General features: G+C 42.8%; 1 protein-coding gene across 21 annotated transcripts in view; it reads left to right on the top strand.

The window, feature by feature from the left end:
• The first annotated feature begins 412 nt into the window (after positions 1-412).
• Positions 413-18,635, top strand: part of Ptprk (protein tyrosine phosphatase, receptor type, K) — a 522,578-nt gene continuing 504,355 nt past the window's right edge. For 20 of the 21 annotated variants that reach the window (NM_001359355.1, NM_008983.2, NM_001359356.1 and 17 more), the window contains exon 1: positions 413-770. In NM_001359355.1, the coding sequence (NP_001346284.1) occupies positions 674-770 (97 nt within the window). In that variant the 5' untranslated portion in view covers positions 413-673. The remainder of the gene's footprint in view (positions 771-18,635) is intronic. The other variant, XM_006512617.2, reaches the window with a different exon arrangement.

Below are 18,635 nucleotides of genomic sequence, written 5' to 3' on the forward strand. Positions count from 1 at the left end.
TCAGTGCAGGTCGGCGTTTTAAAGGTCACATCTACGCTCCCTTTTCTTCCTACCACCAGCCGCTCTGGTGGGACCGCCACCTTGGGGACAGAACCCCAGGACACCTCTCCTCGGGCGCCTCCTCCGTCGTCCGCCCACAGTTCTGCCTCTCAGAGTTGAATCTCAGGGATCCGGCAGGGAGCTGCGCCAGGTCCCCCTTTCCCGCTCGCCGCCAGAGAGCCGCGCGGCCACCGAGCCCAGGTGGCGAACAAAGGCGGCGCGGGGCGCAGGGCGCGGGGCGCGCGGCCCGGCTGGCGCGCGTCTCCCTAGCAGGAGGCGGCAGTGGCGGCGGCGCGCACCGGAGCCCGCATTCCTCCGAAGCTGCCGGAGCCCGCGGGGCGACGTCACCCCAGGCTCCGCCCCCGTCCCTCCCAGAGCAAACTAACTCTGGACTACCCTGAGCAGCCTCTGCCTAGCATGGAGAGCGGCGGCCGCGGCTGGCGGGCGACGCTGGAGACGCTTTCGCCCGCGAGGTAGTTGGCCGACGTTGCGCAAGGACGAAAGTGCTGGCGGGTGGCCGCGGCGTCTCCGCGAGCCCCCCGACGAGGCCGGGCGGGCTGCTGGCTGGCGGATTTCACCGCGATTCCCCCGGAGGCTCTTTGCAAAGCTGCTTGAAACTTCTCCCAAACTCGCCATGGATGTGGCGGCCGCTGCGTTGCCTGCTTTTGTAGCTCTCTGGCTTCTGTACCCGTGGCCTCTCCTGGGGTCGGCCCTTGGCCAGTTCTCAGCAGGTGAGAGGTTGGGGGTGGTCTGTGTCTGTCCACAGTCTTGGACTCAGGCAGGAAGGACTGACTGATTGCTGGTGCTGGGTTCGGGGATCCAGGGGGCGTCCGCTTAAGGTGGCGGGGGTGGTGGTGGTGCAGGTTGGAGCTAGGTCTGTCCTGGGAGTTTGTGTCAGGCGGGACGCAGGGCCAAGAGCTGTGCGCCCCCGTGCGCAGGTAACTTTTACGTTCTCGACCCATTGTTTCTGAGGCTAGTCCGGCGCGCAGACAGCCCAGGGTGTGCTGGATGGAGTGTGTGGCGACCTTGCTTTTCCTGGGTGTTCTTTTTGCCTGGGAGTCGGGAGCAGTCCACAGCATTAGTTAGGGAAGTGAGGAAGAAAAAGTACTTAGGGCTCCCGGGACCACGATTTTATGGCTCGCTGAGCTGGCTAGTGGCTCTCTGTCGCCAGACTGTTCAAAATTTCCCCGGGAAGTCTTTGTGAGAATTGTGGAGACACATAGGGACCGATCTCGGTGTGTTCTGCCAGGTGCTTTTTGTCCCGGGTATAACCGCCTCTGACTATTGTCCAGCTACTTCCCGGTGCCTCCTGGAGGCTCCTTCCTCCTCTGCTGAGGGTTCAGAGTTGCTCCTGGATAGATTACAGAGCACACAGCGTGGAGCACGTTGTATGTATACATTGGCAGAGTCCGTACGACGTTTGTAAATGTAGCTCTAAGGGTAGATTCAGAGCTGTCCTGGGCAGCGAGTTCTGGGCTCCCATTCCCGGAAGGCTTACCCTATTTATGGGGCGAAGCCACCACAAAGCTCAAATCTGGCTCCACACCACCCTGAGTCCGCCTGGGTGACCTGGGCTGGGAACGTTCGCTGTTCTCCTGGACAACCCAGGAGTGAGACGTGATGCGATATTCCAGGCTATCCCTTTGAGTTCTAAGTAAAACCGCTCAGATAAGTCCCAGGATTCCGGGTCTTTCAGACTGGTGGTCTCTGTTCCCGTCCAGTTTTGATATCCTGCCTGTAGGTCGCTGGCTTCTATGTATCTGCCGGCTCTGAAGTTTCACCAGGTGGACGCTGGGGAGCGGGCTCCCAGGTTTAAGCCTCTGCCTCCCACAAGGCTTTACAACTTTTCTGGTTAACCCACCCAGCCCAGCAAGGTTGGAGGGCGCATCCGCTGCTGCCTTGGTTCCCAGTGTTTGTGGAAACACAGAGTGGCCAGAGGGTGACGGGAAACGCGACAGCCGCGCTCCTGGCTGAACCAGCAGGATGGGAAGACAGAACTTACTTTGTACTTGATAGTTTCATTGTTGAGACTGCTCGATTTCCTGGAAATACACTCACCATGATGTTTTCCGGAGCAAATCGTCCCTTAGCTTTTCTTTCCCCCTCCCCTTTAGGAGTTAGACCTCGGAGTCTGGAGCTTGAGTGTATCCTCCTCGTAGGCAGAGACTATGAAATGGTAGCAGGCAAAGGAAAGACCGTGTGTGGGGTGGTGTGCAGAAGGCACCAGCTCTATGCAATGAATTCCGACGACTTAATTTAATTTTCTGGTTTCCGCGTTACCGAGTGTCTCTGCCATACAATGCTGTTAGTATTGGAACCATGCTTGATGTAACTCATTATATGCAGCAAGTTGGAGGGAGTATTGATTTCTACACGGTGCTTGTCGCTTCACGGAGAGCCTTGCTTGAGGAGGCATGTTATTTGTTAATTGAACTTTACCAGTTACATGATTAAACACATGTATTTAGAACTGGAGACTAGTGATGTCTTAGCAGCTGATGGATAGATTTTCAACATGTGAGAATTTTTTCTCTTTAAAAATGTTATTTATCATTTAATCACTGTGTACCGAGAGTGCCTCATCACACTGTGCAGATTTGTTTCTGGGAGTTTATAATGAATGCAGGCTCCACAGATCTGGCTCTCATCCTTATGTTTGCCCACAAATGAAGGCCTTTTATCTCTTGAGTTTAAAGTCAGATTGCGCACCTATCTGTTTTTCTCCAGAGATTGAAAGTTGGTTTTTGTAGACATCTCTTTTCTTCTGGCTGTCATAAATCATTTGGTATTGTAATGCCATTAAACTCTATGGCATATTTGTTAAAAAAAAAAAAAAGCATTGACTAGGGACAAGAAATTGGAAGTGCTTTGTTTTGTTCCTTGCTTCCCCCCTTCCCACTATTCTATTTTAAATGAGGAACTTTTGGAGGCATTTAAATGAACATGCTTTAAAGAGCTGAAGAGACATATTTTCTAAATTCTAAAGTACTTCATCCTACTATATATGCATTTTATAACATGATCACCAAGGGTGGTTCACCACTTTCCAGGAGTACTCTGTGGCTGTTAATGTAGGAAACATAACTACACATTTGGGAGGATAGTGTAGTTGGGAATGTGTGTATGTCATATATACATTGGATCTCTGTGTGTGTCTCAGTCACACATTTAACACTTTCAGAGTGCAACCTTCTCCTTTCTGTCTGCAGTTCAAGTGTAAAAGTGCTCCACAGTAAACATCTTTAAGGCCACGACTTTATCTATACATTTTACCTTTTACTTGAGTCTCTGAAAATGACACTTTTATCTGTATTCTATCCAGGAAAACTGAAGTGTGGGAAACCAGTCTGCTACTCCAGTCTATTTACTAGGCTGTGTAGCTGTTAATGTTGGTATCACTGTGGAAGCAAGCTTATTGTAGAACCCAAACCCGACAAAACCAGTCTCACTTGGAAACTCAGCTTTCTCATCTATAAAATGGGGATAATAATACCTGTCCTGACCTTTCCACATAGTTTTTATGAAGATCAAGTGAAGTCATTTATGTGCACTGTCAACTGTAGAGCATGGTGCAGCAACCTGGGGTGTAATCATCATAAATTATGGTAGCCCAGTGCCAGAGTTTCAGCTTTTATGGCTTTTAAACTCTTAGAACTCTCTTCTCAGCAAGTATAGGCTGTTCAGCAAGGAGTGTGTGTGTGTGTGTGTGTGTGTGAGAGAGAGAGAGAGAGAGAGAGAGAGAGAGAGAGAGTTCTTCCACTAGTCATCCATTTTCACCACAATTGATTCTGACCATGAGTTTATGATAGAAATCATCTTTGATCAATTTTTAGCTTAGCTATGCACATCTTTCAAAAATTATACTTATGTAAGAGTCACTGTTAATACCTCTAGTATCCTAACTACAGGAAAAATACTTGTGAATCTTGTTATTTTAAAGAAATTTCCTGGTTCAGCATTTTCTCAGTGCAGAGAATTACATGTGCCTTTGGATGCAGTCTTATCAATGACCTAGAGAGGGACTATTGTGTCTGTATGAAGTAAGCCTGAGAAAGCTGCTTTGGAAGAGGTCCTGGCATATCACCCTTCTCATCCCTTAGGAACTTACAACTCATCTGAACAGAACCACTTGCCTTGTGTTTGTCTTCTTGTCTCTAGTTCAAACTTAATTTTCTCTTATTATTATTGTCTACTGGGAGGAGACTCGGAGCCAGTCTGTGTTAAGGCTTGCCATTTCTTTTTCTAGTTTTGATTGACTGGTACCCTTCAGTGTCTAACTACATTACAATTGCAAACTGTACTCCAGGTCTGTTTTTCTCTCTCACTGGTTCCCTTATATCTGAATTTCCTTGCTCGTGAGATGTCATTTTGTGTCTGGACCGCCCAGACGGGAAGAGGCAGGTTTCGCTGCTGTTTGGTCATTGGCATGTGTGTTGCTGACAGCTCTTCTCTTTGTGTTCATGAATGTGAATCTCAAAAATAAATCAATAAATCAATCCCTCTGCTCCTCTGTCCCTCTTCCACACCCCTCCCACGCCTTGCTGGTAACAACTAAGCCCCACATGCATATTCAAAAATCAGAAGCTTTTGGTTTTCATCAAATATCTCTAGGAGCTGCTTTATATATGTTCTTAAATACTAGACGTATGACCAGTCCGCTACCCAAATCTAAGACAACCCCTTTGTTCAACATTGATGTATTAGTATGTATTTCTTGGATCCTCAAATAGGGTTTACATGCTATAGTTCCATGTAGAGAAAGTGTGTTGGCTCCCACTAATGTTTGTCAACTGCCTTTTACTGTTTCTGCCCGAGTGTGTTTCTGTGTGTTTTGACAGAGTAGGTCATGCTGAGTGTGAGTCGGCACTGTTTCCATTTCCTAGACTTGTTCTTCATTGAGGGGAGGACAGGGAATTGCTGAAGGTTGAAAGCAGGAAATAGCAAAACTGTTTACAGTTAAAAATGCAGTGTGCCTCTCTGTATATGTGTGTATGTGTGTTTATGTGTTCCTATGTGTGTATGTGTGTTTATGTGTGTGTATGTGTGTATGTTTATGTGTGTGTGTGTTTGTATCTTTATGTGTGTGTATGTGTGTGTGTGTTTGTGTGCTTGTGTGTTTATGTGTGTGTATGTGTGTTTATGTGTGTGTATGTGTGTATGTTTATGTGTGTGTGTTTGTATTTTTATGTGTGTGTATGTGTGTGCATACTTATATGAGATCATTTACTCAATTTTCAGAAGAGGGAAAAGATTCCTATTTTCTGAGTTGTTTACTAGAATCAGCCTTTGTCCAAACAGATTCATTTCCTATTCTGCGAATGTAAACATCTCCCTGTGTGCATCCCCCTCAGACTTTCCCTGCTGATCATGTGTGTCTGGTCTGTGTCCCTTTATCAAATGGTGTTTCTCTGCCTAAAAAGGTTGTAATTGCTTTTGAACATGATTTGGTTTTTCATCATAATCTATGCCGTTTGTCATAGTTACTGAAGAATTATACAAAGCATATCAAGTCACCATATATCTTAAAATGGTTTTTGATTACAAGCTATTGAATAATGCATCAATCAGACTACTTTTTAATTTCAACTGAAGCCCAAATGAGCCTGCATAGCCATTGAATAATTTTTTTTTTTAATGGCACAGACTGTTTCTTGCATGTATCTGTTTCTGATGCATGAAAGACTTCATAGTCTTTTTGGTAAGAGGAGGTAGAAAATTTGAATACCAGGTTGACTGATACTTTGAGATAAGTAGAATAATTTCTGTACAACTGGACTTTGGAAATCTTTTTGGAAGTTGCTACATTTGGGTGTTTATGGTATGAAGGCTAAGGTAGAAACTTTGCCAACTTCGGACTCCACTTGGTACAAACATGACAGGGAAATACCCGTGAAGTATCACAGCTACTCATAAGACACGTGCTACAGAGTCTGTTGTGAGAAGTGTGCCTGTCTGTAGTCTTCTATTCTTATGGGGACCTTTCGGTTGTGGTTAATGCTTTGGTAAGTTGGGTTACTGAAAACTCAGTTTCCCTAGTCTAAACCTCACCTTTTGTGATAGGCTTCAGGCAGGCTGTTGAGGTTCTGGGAAAACACTGAGGCAGAGTATGCAGGGACTGTATCGATCTTGCTGTGGAACATTGCCATTTCCGCACTTAACACTGCAAGAAAGAAAGCTTTTTTTTTGCATTCTGCTGTCTTGATAATCCATGAAAATTATTAGTGGCTTCTTCTTCTTCTTCTTTTTTTTTGTCATTTACAATTGTTTTAGATGCAAAGTAAGTAGTCTTAAGTGAAATAATTCATGTTTCCACTTAAGGGACCGCAGAACTCAGTGTATAAGAAAGTGGTGAGCTGGGTGATGCTGGCTGAATCCTCTACAGGCATCACTGAGTAGGGGTCCAGGAACAAAGCCAAGGGAAAGTCTTCTGGTTGAATTATAGTTTGCAGTTATTTAGTTGGGAGAGCTGAAAGCTTTAAGTCTGTATATCTTAATTATAGTGTGGACTTAATTGCTAAAGACTCATGCTAGGGAGAAGCTTAGGAATCAGAAAGATGGCACAGACAGCGCCCACGTATATTCCTGGAAAGATTACTGGACATGTTTCAGTATTTTATTTTTTCCTATTTTATAGACTGAGAAACCGATTTTGGTAGGAGGTGAAATATTTGTTTCATTTGTATATTACACTTACTAATAGCTACGCAATAAACTTCCTAGATTGGCCTCTGCATATTCAGCTATCCCAGTGCATCCTGCTCCTGAACCTACTGTCTAGGCGGATGCTCCAAACCTTGTCCAAGGCAGCTCCTGGCATGGCAGTAGAAACTATTTTAGTTTTATTTGGGCAGGGGGCTGTTCTAGCAGCTGCTGAAGTGGGAGTCAGGTCATTCATACCTTTTTGGTGTGGTTTGGCAGCCAAGGCCAAGAAGAAGGGAAGAAGCCTAATCAGGGCCAAAATGTCACGGCTGATTGCTTTTTGGTCATTGTGTTCCTCTACTGAAAGGTATCCTAACATTTGGTTGGTTTGTGGGACAGCAGCTTTAGCAAGGCTTAGGGCCATGTGGTGATCTGTGGTCAGACCCAGTCCTATACACACTGAACTGAAATTAAATTTCCATCAGCTGATTTGCTTGACTATTTTAGTTTTTGGAAACACTGCATTAGAACAAACAGAAGTGAGCTAAAAAAGACTGTCACGTGCCCTTTATTACAGAATTGCCAGAGTTTTGTACAAGGGTTAAATTATGTCATAAACTCAATTTCTCTGGGCTTATAATTCTTTCTTATAGATTAAAAAAAGATTTGTTATTTTATTTTATCCATATGAGTGTTTTGTTTGCATGTATGTCTGTGTGACTTGTGCTTGCTTGGTGCCTGTGGAAGTTAGACAAGAACATCAGATCTCCTGGAACTGGAGGTTTGGGCAGTTGTGAGCTGTTGTGTGGGCGCTAGGAATAGAACCCAGGTCCTCTGAGAAACAAGTGTTCTACACTACTAAGCCATCTGTCTAGCCCAAAATTTATAATTATTATTTATATTTACTTGATAATAATCTAGCATTCTTGACACATCAAAGCAATTGTGATTATGTAGATTTTCTTTTGTTCCGTTTAATGAACTCTCAGGCTTGAAAACAGCTTTTTTTTCATTAGAAAACAAATACAGAGCTAAATAGTCTTACTTGTTGACGTTATTTAAAAGAATATTTATAGGTACACACTGCCTAAGGGACCAGAAATGGTATGTGTAAACTATTTTTGCTTGATTTAATGTTGGTACAGGAAATAGTATTCCCTCTGACTTTGGCACCAGTAACCTCTAGCTTTACTATTCTCTCTTTCTTCCATGATCTGTGTAATAAGGATTGCATTTGCAGGCCAGTCAGATTTCATGAATGGGAGTTAGTAGGTAGACTATATTAAATTTCACAGGGGTTCTTTTTACTGTCTTTTCTGCTCATATTTAAGAACCGAGATTCTTGTCAGTTTTCTCAAGAGAAAAATTATGATGTAATAGACAGTGTACACTATTCATGTCAAAACACAATTTTCTTGCATTTTATAGCTTGGTTTAGCATTCTTCTAGAAAATGAATTTCCCCAGAAGACCTAATTGCCTTTTTATTAATGAGTCTGTGTGGTGTTCTTTTTTTTTTTTTTTTTTCCTCTCCATTTACTATTCTAAATGTGTCTACTTTTGCTAGCTGTTTCAACAGTGATGTCTCTGATTAAATCACAACTGCTATATTTGTTTTTGCTGTTCACTAGTGATTTGGAAAAATACTGGCATAATGACATGGTTATAGCACTGAGTGATGAAAGGCAAGAAGTGTGAAGTAATGTTAACCCCTGATCATCTGAAATACTGTGATCTTTGAAGCTAGAGTTTGGGGACAGTGGATATCGGTGCTTTTGATACTGTAAATCAAAATCTATTTAGCCTACAGTGTCTTAAATGTGAGAAACAGAGCTCTTGAGATTGATACATTCCATATCTATTTAATACTTTGCAGTTCAAGGGGAGATTAAATTAGAGACAAATCGCAGACATGGAAAACCTTAAAGTTTTCACACACAGTCCAGAACTTTGGAGTTTGAATGTTCTTATCAATAGTTTTTTCTAATTTTATTCTAAATTTACTAAGTCTACTTTTATTTTTGCCAGCCATTGTTAGGCTCATTTATTTTCTTACCCATTGGAAAAGAAAGACTTTCCCAAAGCAATTACAACATGAGGGTCTGCCATTTGCTGATGTTCTATGATCTAGGAAGACCTAGAATCAATGTGTTAAGTAGTATTTTAGAATCTCCACAATAGTCTTTTTGTATCCGTTCTACACACAACACAGGCTGAGAGAAGAAAGCTACTTGTCACATTTGTTCCTATGAAAAACTGGCTGAGGCAAGATTTATTGTCCAGTGACTGTACACACATGTAGTGATTAGACACTTTAGTTGCACATTAGCGAAAATGCAGCAAACTGGAGAGGCAGCTACTGTGTCACTTGTAATGTAATTAAGTTAGATTTGAACAATCAATAGAAGGAATTGGAAAACCCTGTGTTTGTTTGTGTGTGTGTGTGTGTGTATGTGAATGTGTGTGTATTTGTGGATCTCTCTCTTTCTCTCTCTCTCTCTCTCTCTCTCTCTCTCTCTCTCTCTCTCTACTGTCTCTGTGTGTGTCTGTCTTTTTGTCTGCTGTCTGTCTGTATGTGTCTGTTTGCTGTCTGTCTCTGTTTCTCTCTGTGTGTGTATTTGTGGATCTCTCTCTCTCTCTCTCTCTCTCTCTCTCTCTCTCTCTCTCTCTCTGTAGGAAGCAAGGAGTTAGTGGGGGTTGGAAATGACAGGTGAAGACTTTGGAATCAGATGCAACAACAGGTGACCGGGTTGGGGTGGGGATGGGGTTTTCTGAGTCAGCCTTAGCTGCTAGGGGTGGTGTGAAAGACTAGAAGAAAGAGACACTTTGTGTCCTGACAGGTTTCTGTGCACTACAGAACAGATGTTTGCAGTTGGGTAAATTTTATTCTTTTATTCTTCTTTAAACTCTACTTTAAAGTAGGAAAGTATTATTTTTATTGTTTTATTCTCTGTACTTAATAAATCCAACATTAAATTAATGATTTATACATCTAATGCAGTTTTCCCAGCATGATCTATCCTGGAAAAACTTAAGCTCTAATTTAGTATTTAAATCTGGGTGTGGTGGTACATGCTTTTAATCCCAGCAGGGGCAGGCCAGTCTTTGTGAGGCCCAGGCCAGTTTGATCTACATAGTGAATTCTAGGACAGTCAGGGCTATGTAGTGAGACCTTGGCTCACAAGAGGAACAGAGCCCAAACTGATTTAGTATTTGAGTCACATTTGCTACAACACATGTATCATTTTGTTTATTGGTAGTTTATATAGACAAAAGATCTTCTATAGTTATTTCTGTTTGTATCCAGAATTTTAAAAATAATTTAAAACACTTTTAACCATTAGGCTTTGATTACTGTAATCCAAAATGACAATAACATGTAGAAATGGAAGAAACTGTTAGGTAGTTGCTTGCTTTTCAGGTATCCTGTGAGATTTACTTAGGTCTACATGCATCTGTATAATAGAATTAACAAACAACTAAAGTGTGAGTCAAGCTATGGTAAATGATTATAATTGATACATCGAAATAAAAGCTGCCAACTCCTTAGTCTTTGGAAACTAGTATTGAAAACTGTGAAGTCTAGGTAAATCTGCCTGATTTTTGATACACTCATTTCTGCTATCTAACTGTGATGCGTAGCTGTAGAACATGGAAATTATGGAGAGATGCTATCAGAAACATTTAAGGTATTGGGTAATGAATAAAATGAGGAGAAGTAGCAGCTGCATGCCTAGTCACTTGCATTCAAATACAGTGGGTCTCAACCTGTGAGTTGAAACTCTGTGGGGGTTGCATATCAGATATGCACCTTACAATTCATAACAGTAGCAAAATTAGAGTAATGAAGGAGCAACAAAATAATTTTGTGGTTGGGGGTCATCACAACATGAAGAACTGTATTAAAGGGTGGCAACATTAGGAAGATTGAGAACTAATGTTCTAGTGAAAGAGTTACCCAGTTTCTTAGTTTCACTTCTGATTGTGATAAAACAGGCTGACCAAACCTCCTAAAGTTAGATAGGATGCATTTGGCTCATATAGTTAGAGGTGCATCTCTGCGGAGGTCAAGTTGTCAGGAACCCACAGTAGAGAATGGGAATACATTCATAGTCGTGGACATCGAATTAATATATACATGCTAAGAGCTCAGCTCCCGTCCTCCACAATCATACAATCTATGATCTTTTGTCTAGGGAATAGTGCCAACTACAGTGGTCAAGTTCTCCCTTCTAAGTGATTGTAATCAAGATAGTTCTATAGACAAGCTTATAGGCTAACCTGATCTAGGTTATGCCTCACTGAGATTCTTAAAACCTGTTTCTTTTGGTATTTATTTTTATTTGGGGACAGGGGGTTGCCTAAATGAATGCCTGTATACCATATGTTTGAAGGGCCTACAGAGGTCCCTTGGAACTGCATGGTGTGAGCCACCATGTGGGTGTTGGGGATTGATATCAGTTCCTCTGGAAGAGTAGCCAGTGCTCTTACCTGCTGAACCATCTTTCACCGAGGTTCCTTTTAGGCGATTCTAGGTTGTGTTAGCGCCCAGCCTCTTAGACAGATCTTGGTGTTAGTGGCTTAAGCTTTGGGTCGATTGAGGACCATGACTGTGCCAGCTTAGGCAAAGATACTTCCATCACCCATAATGGATGCGTTGGCCTGGGCATCTGGCCCAGCTTATAGAAATAAAGACAGCAAACAAACTGAACATGTATTGTGTCTCCCTTCGACTGGGGCTAATTTTAATATTCCTTCGGTTGTTGGTTTAGAGAAGTCCTTCAGTGATCACTCTTTCTCCTGTTTCTTTCTTCTTACTTTGTCTCTCTTTTTTTTTGTCAGCACGAGAGTTAACTGGGTCTTGTGTTAACTGGGTCTGAATTAATGAAGTTTGTCACATTTCCTGGAACCATTTGTCTAGGTCGTAGCCAATTGCTCATGTTTACTGCTTTACCTAAAGTCACATTTAGATGCTCTTTGTTGGTATCAAGAACCAGTTTGGCAGATCGGCTCCAAACTCAGGAATGTCACACATAGGTGACAACTGCATACCTTCCCAGAGTCCACTTCTCACACCTACCTGCAGGTTATGTCACAGCCTTAATACAAGGCAGATCCTTCCTCACTTTAGACCCCTTTTTCCTTTGTCTATCTCTCTTTCCACTCTTTGTCTCCAATAAACCTCTGTCACGTGGAACTGCTTTGGCCTGGTGTAGTCTGTCCAGACGGGAGCCACCACTCCAGCACCACTCAGGAATGAATATCTGTGGAGAAAAGTTTGCAGAGACCTCAATTACGGCAACAAAAGGCCTTGGATATTGGGCGCAGAGCACTGGGCCTGTAGTAAGGGGGGAAGTGTAACTTTCTGAGCCTCAGTCATAATTCCTTTCTATTTAATCCTTCATTTCTGTACAGTACTGTGACATATTACAATGAAGAGTGATTTTAATGTCTTCTCTCGTTATTTAGCCAGACATCTTTAAAGAAGAGATGAGCAATGTATGTGAAAATTCTCCTATAATTGTAAACTCACATAAAATGCAAATGCAGTTAGGGATGTAAACTTTGGTGATAAATAAATTGCTGTTGAAGGCATAGGAAGTGGATCTGCTGGAGAATGAAAATGAGGACCCGTAGATGCTTTATATATATTCATGTCTGAGTTATGCAGTGCCTATGTAAATGCCAGGGAAACTGCTATGATAAATAAGAGTTTATATGGTTCTTGTGAACAATTGGAAATTCTGCTGTTATGTATCACCCAGTGTAGCTCCCCCCATTTCATTTTCACATACATATAAATGCTACCAAATACCTAGAAATAAGTTTTCTAGCTATGCCAGTAAATACTGTATAAGATAGTCCTATTGAACATGGGTAAGCATATGTTCTAATTACGATCATGTGTGACATATTGCATGTGGAAGTATTTTTCTTTTGGATAGTTACGAAGACTTAGAAAATACTCTTTCTGGGAATGAGGCTGTAGCTCCTTTAGTAGAGTGCCTGCCTAGCATGCATACAAAGCCTCGAGTTTGATCCCAAACACCCCATAAAACTGGGTGTGATGGTCACTCTTGATGTCCCAGCACTGGGAAGGTGGCCACAGGGAGATCAGGCGTTTAAGGTCATTTTTTAACACAGCAAGCTCAAGGCCAGCCAGGAGTACATGAAACCCTGTATTCAAACCAAACCAAACCAAAACCCCCTTAAAAAAAAAAACCCAGAAATCAAAAATGCAAACAAAAAAACCAAACCAAAACTCAGCCTTTTCCATCTAAGCTGGCTTTTCTAATGACACCTTTACTAATTCTCTTCCTTATATCTTGACCATTTGCTAGGGGTCAGTTCCAGGCTAGGTCACAAGTACGCTGGTAAGCAAGGCCTTGTCCTGGAGCTTGGGGAGCAGATGTTTGCCACAGGAGTGGCCGTGTTTGTAGAGCTTCGTGCCTAATGATTCATAGTACAGCCTAAGGCAGTTTTGTAACTGACCGTACATCCATGATTTGGCAAGTCTCAGGGTTCAGGCTGCCTTTCACAAGTTGCTGACCCACTTCAGAACTTGCCTAGGATAATTCGAGTCTCCTGTCCTTGAGACTAACCCCTCCCGGTCAAAAGCAAAAGGCTGCAGAAGGAGAATCAAGGTGGAAAAAAAATGCCTTCATGATAGTAAAATTCCACCTTGTGGAATTTCCCCAAAGTTGAGTAACCCGAAAAGTCTAACAAAGTTCTTGGACAGGAGAGCACCTTTGTTTTCTAGAGGCTGGCAGGGACGACTCTCCTGTGGGAGGCAGATACAGGTAAGAAAGGGCCTTTAGCATAGGCTTTCACCACAGTGTACACAATGGCACATTTACATCCCGAGCATTCATAGGCAGAGTTCCTGGGGTTTGGGCTGGGTTTATATCTGTTACCAATGGCTTTTGTAACCTGGACTCCCAGGGCCTGGAGAGGCTTTCTCTATGTCACCTTTCATTCCTGTCAGCTAGGAATTAAGGCAGGCTGAAGAAGACCTCTATCTACCCTCTAACTCCCCAGCTAGCATCTGTATCCCAGAAACTGAGCACGCCTGGCCATCCATTGTGATGGTGCTTTTGGTATTCATATTCAGACACACGTTGTTTTAAATGGGAAATAGAGATCCTGGAATTTCTTTCTTCAGTGAGACCTGCGTGATCTGCTATTTGTGAACTTAGGAGAAAAGCAATTTAGTGATGTGTAAATGTTTTCTAAGCAAAACCCAAATTTCCAAATTGCATAGACATACACACAAAAAACACAAGCATAGAAAACCAATCCTTTTTAACTATGTCATCAATACCCTGTGTCCATTTCTTTTTTTTTTTTTCATTTTTTTAACTTTTTCCAATTTTTTATTAGGTATTTTCTTCATTTACATTTCAAATGTTATCCTGAAAGTCCCCTATACCCTCCCCCCACCCTGCTTCCCTACCCACCCACTCCCACTTCTTGGCCCTGGTGTTCCCCTGTACTGGGGCATATAAAGACCCAATGATGGCCGACTAGGCCTTCTTCTGCTACATATGCAGCTAGAGACACGAGCTCTGGGGGTTCTGGTTAGTTCATATTGTTGTTCCACCTATAGGATTGCAGACCCCTTCTGATCCTTTAGTACTTTCTCTAGCTCCTCCATTGGGGGCCCTGTGTTCCATCCAATAGCTGATTGTGAGCATCCACTTCTGTGTTTGCCAGGCACTGGCATAGCCTCACAAGAGACAGCTATATCTGGGTCCTTTCAGTGTCCATGTCTTAACTAGGCAAACACACTAACACTGGCTTCAGTGCAGTGTGGATGATAATGTGGGGATGCACAGGCACTGGGCTGCTCTACACACGGTTAAGGATGGGCTGTGACACTTTCTTGATCTTTCCTTCAGTCACTTGCCGTTAGTTTTCTTATTTGCATACTGGGGAAATCAGGGTATCTGTTACAGATATGTGTTTGAGGAACATTGAGTTTAAGTGCTTAAAGTTGTATCTGGCGCATTAATAACATCTATTCACTGTAACTGTTTCTCTTGTCCTCCGTACCGTTGGACTAACTTAACTCATGTTTGCTGAGTAACTAATCCCTTGCTGTTCGTTTTCAAAACCTGAGGCTGCAGCTTTTTTTTTTTTTTTTTTTCCTTTTTAAACTTTTAAATAAGCAGCAGAGTAGATGACCTGAACTAAACCCAACATCCAGGCCATGTGCTGCTAGAGTACAGAAATCACTGTACGAACCATAACTCATAACTCAATGTTTATGAAAAGAGACAAATTTACACCAGTTCTGGAGGCTGAGAGCCTTGCAAAATTAACAAACCATTGATTCACTGTTGTGTATGTGCATCTTTGTGTGTGAGTAGATGCCTGTGGAGTTAAGAAGAGGGAGTTTGGATCGCCCTGGAGCTAGAGTTGTAAGTGGTTGTGGGTCTGTTTGAAGAGCACAGGTACTCTTAGATGCTGAGCCATCACCCCAGCTTCAGAATCAGGATCTTAGGATGAGTCATTGGGAAAATTAACAAGCACATTTAAAAGAAATACTTCAAAACAGAACAGTAAAAGTAATGAGTGATATGATGGGATTCCAGAGAAATATTCAATTTTAGGGTTCTTTCTAAGACCTTGGTAGGAACATTTACACTTTCTTAAGCAGGCCAGACGCTGTGGGAAATTTGAGACCACAGTAAATGACTAAACTCTGGAAACCTAATCACAGCTATAATCCCATAAGTCAATATTGCGAATATGCTGTATTTGGGAATTGTGTTAGAAGTTGAGAATATTCTCTGCTGCCTCAAATCACTGTCTGTCCCAGTGAGACTCATGTCTTGTTTAGGATCACCACGCAGACTCAAAAATGAGGTGGCCGAAAATAAGCAAAAAGGGTGAAACCAGACCCACACGTTTCTGTGGACTTGAATTACAGAGGGACCAGGTATATATATGGCTGTTTCTTTGTTTTTCCTCAGTATACGTGTTAAACAAATGCACACTGCTGACTTTTAGAATCTCTATTTGTCTGTGGGTTCTTATATTTTGGATTTAATTTTTGAGGGTCGCGTAGCGATTTATGCTTAGCACATGAATTAATGAGGTATTTTCAAATCTGTTTAAACTCCCTAACTTTTTTAGGCCACGGTGTGCCGGATGAAGCTTTTTCCAGTGCCAGCACAGGGTGGTATGGTCTGATAAAATTCCCGACTATTGTTAGCTTCCGTGCAGAGGGAATACTCAGAGAACATCTGCATGGATTTAAGCTCTACTCAGGTTCAGGTTTCTGGCCAGCAGTCTTACCTTTTCTCAGTATCCGTTCCCATTGAGCCTGCTTGGCTTTGCCTTTTTGGTGCTTGTGGAAATTTGTGTTTTCCCCTACCTACAAGTCTTGTTATTTTCTATACAGGAGAAGCCCTTTGCACCACAGCCTTGAATCTGACAGAAATCATGCTCGCTTTATTATGTAGTATGTATGTATGTATATGTATGCATGTATGTTTGTTTTTCCAGACAGTTTCATTGTGTAGCCCTGGCTGCCTTGGCTCTGTGTGGACCAAGCTGGCTACACACTCACAGATCCACCTGCCTCTGCCTCCGGAATGCTAAGGGATTGAAGGTGTGAGCCAGCCACCATGCTCAGCATGAAATCATGCTCTTATGGAATTTAACTGACCATATCGGGCTATTTTGTGTCTTGACTGGTGGGTCTAATAATTATAGATATGGCTTCATTAGCCCTTCCAGTTAAAAGGTGGTTCCTTTTTGTTTGTTTGTTTTTTTGTTTTTTGTTTTTTTGTTTTTCCAGATAGGGTTTCTCTGTGTAGCCCTAGCTGTCCTGGAACTCACTCTGTAGACCAGGCTGGCCTCGAACTCAGAAATCCTCTGCCTCTGCCTCCCAAGTGCTGGAATTAAAGGCATGTACCACCACTGCCCGGCTAAGGTGGTTCATTTTTATCTATTAAGTTCTTCAAAGTTTATTTAGTTGTGTTTCTGGCATACTATTTGCTCAGTTTCAGAGCTGAAATAAAAAGATCATTAAGGAAAATAGAACATACTAATAGCAACAACAACAAACCTTGTGGTACACCTAGTTCCCAGCATTTCCTGTTTGTTGTTTTGTTTTGATTGTTTTTTTTAAAGAAAATGGCTCCAATGTTACAAATTAGTATTTATTTAGAACACAAACTGCTCTGTACATCAGAGTCGGTGCTACCTGAAAGATGCTGAATCTGAAAGTGTCTGAGATGGCAGAGGGACCTGTGGAATGGAAAGGCCAGTTATGAGGACGTTAGCCTGCCTGGTGAGGCTCACAAGAAACACACAACCAGAGGAACAGTCATGGATGATTGGGAGCTTCCGGGGGGGGGGGGTGGGGGGTGGGGGGGAGGGGGCGGGAACTTTCCTCCCCTCTTCTCAGGAATGCAGATGCAGTTGAAGATCTGAGTGCTGTAGGACCCATTAGGTAGGGGTGGAAGTAGGAGACCAATGCCTTAGCCTACTTACAGTCAGAACCACACTCAGCAGGTTCTTCACAGTTCTGAGGCTAGATCAGGTACAGATATTCTGTCTAGTCCTAGCACTCGTTCACAGTCACACCACAGACTCTCCCAGTCGCCATCACTCTATAGAATTGTGTGTGAGTTTGGCGTGTCCCAGGTTGCTCTCTAAGAAGTTTAGAAAAGGGTGGGGTGAGGACAGCCTGATAAATCAGTATCTAGTTACCTTTTCTTCCACTTGAACCTTGAAAGCTAGCTTTCCTTTGAGGTGGAGACTCTTGTCAAGTCATGCTGCTGGAACTCATACCCATTCATAGGTTATTTTTCCACCAGTGAAACGAGCCACTGCCAGCTAGATTAGATCATACTCAATGCAGGTTTATTGGGAAGTTAAGTTTAAGGCAAGTTCAGTGGACCCCAAGGATTGAGGCCAAGGGAGTCACTATGGGGAGAGGGAGGGGGAGAATGACTGAAAGGTTCATGGAGAGAGAGAGAGAGAGAGAGAGAGAGAGAGAGAGAGAGAGAGAGAGAGAGAGAGAGAGAGATGGGAGGGGAGGGGAGGGGAGAGGGAGGGAGAGAGGGAGAGAGAAAGTGAGAGAGGGAGAGAGGGATTTATAGAGAGGAGCCTCAGCAGAAGGGCAAGCCAGCTTCTGGGCTGGAAAGTTCAAGGTTATGGGCAGGGTAAATCAGGTAGAGTCTAAGGGATGCTGGGAGGAGCTGGAGGCCAGGTCTGCTTTGATACATAAAATATGCACTTCAGTCCCTAGTCCTGGGGTTGAAACCAAATATTGACTTCAGACTTTCTTTTTTTTTTAAGTGAATCTATGACACACAGGTTATGTCTTTCCTGCACCTTGTGACAATAGACTTGAACTTATGACTGCATGTCAAGCTTAATGTCCCCTTTAGCTGGTTAAACCAAGTGATACCACTCTAGGTTATTAACAGTTCCTTGTTTTGAACTCCTTGTTGGGGCAGGAGTCATTGATTTATGCATTGTTATGATTGATTGTGAACCCTGCTAGAGTTGGAGAGGCTTGGGAGCAAAGGGCCTCTCAGCTTAGCAAAATGGGCAAGGCTGGGCTGGTCTCATTCTTTTTCCATCAGTTTGGTTAATGCCAAATATTAAATACCTGGTTGTTTTATGTGAGGCAGTGCATGCAGCAGAGAAGGAAAAAGATGAAAAAAAAAAACCAACAACAAAAAAAGTAGAATCAGCAATTTGCACTGCGGGTTAATGCAGACTGTTGGAGGAGCTAGAGATAGGTTCCTGTGGTAGAGTTCAGGCTTGCTGGTCCAAGCCTTTTGGAACATCTACCTTGGAATTTAGTCTTCTGCTTGACTCTTGTCACGTATAACTATATTTTTTATGATGCTTTAAGTTTTCTCTCTTTAACGGTTAGTGATTCAAAGCCAGCTACCTCCAAATAAAAGGACAAGCTTCAAAGAAATGCATTTGAAA

The sequence above is a fragment of the Mus musculus genome, chromosome 10 (assembly GCF_000001635.26).
Source record: "Mus musculus strain C57BL/6J chromosome 10, GRCm38.p6 C57BL/6J".
In the NCBI taxonomy this organism is placed as follows: Eukaryota; Metazoa; Chordata; class Mammalia; order Rodentia; family Muridae; genus Mus; species Mus musculus.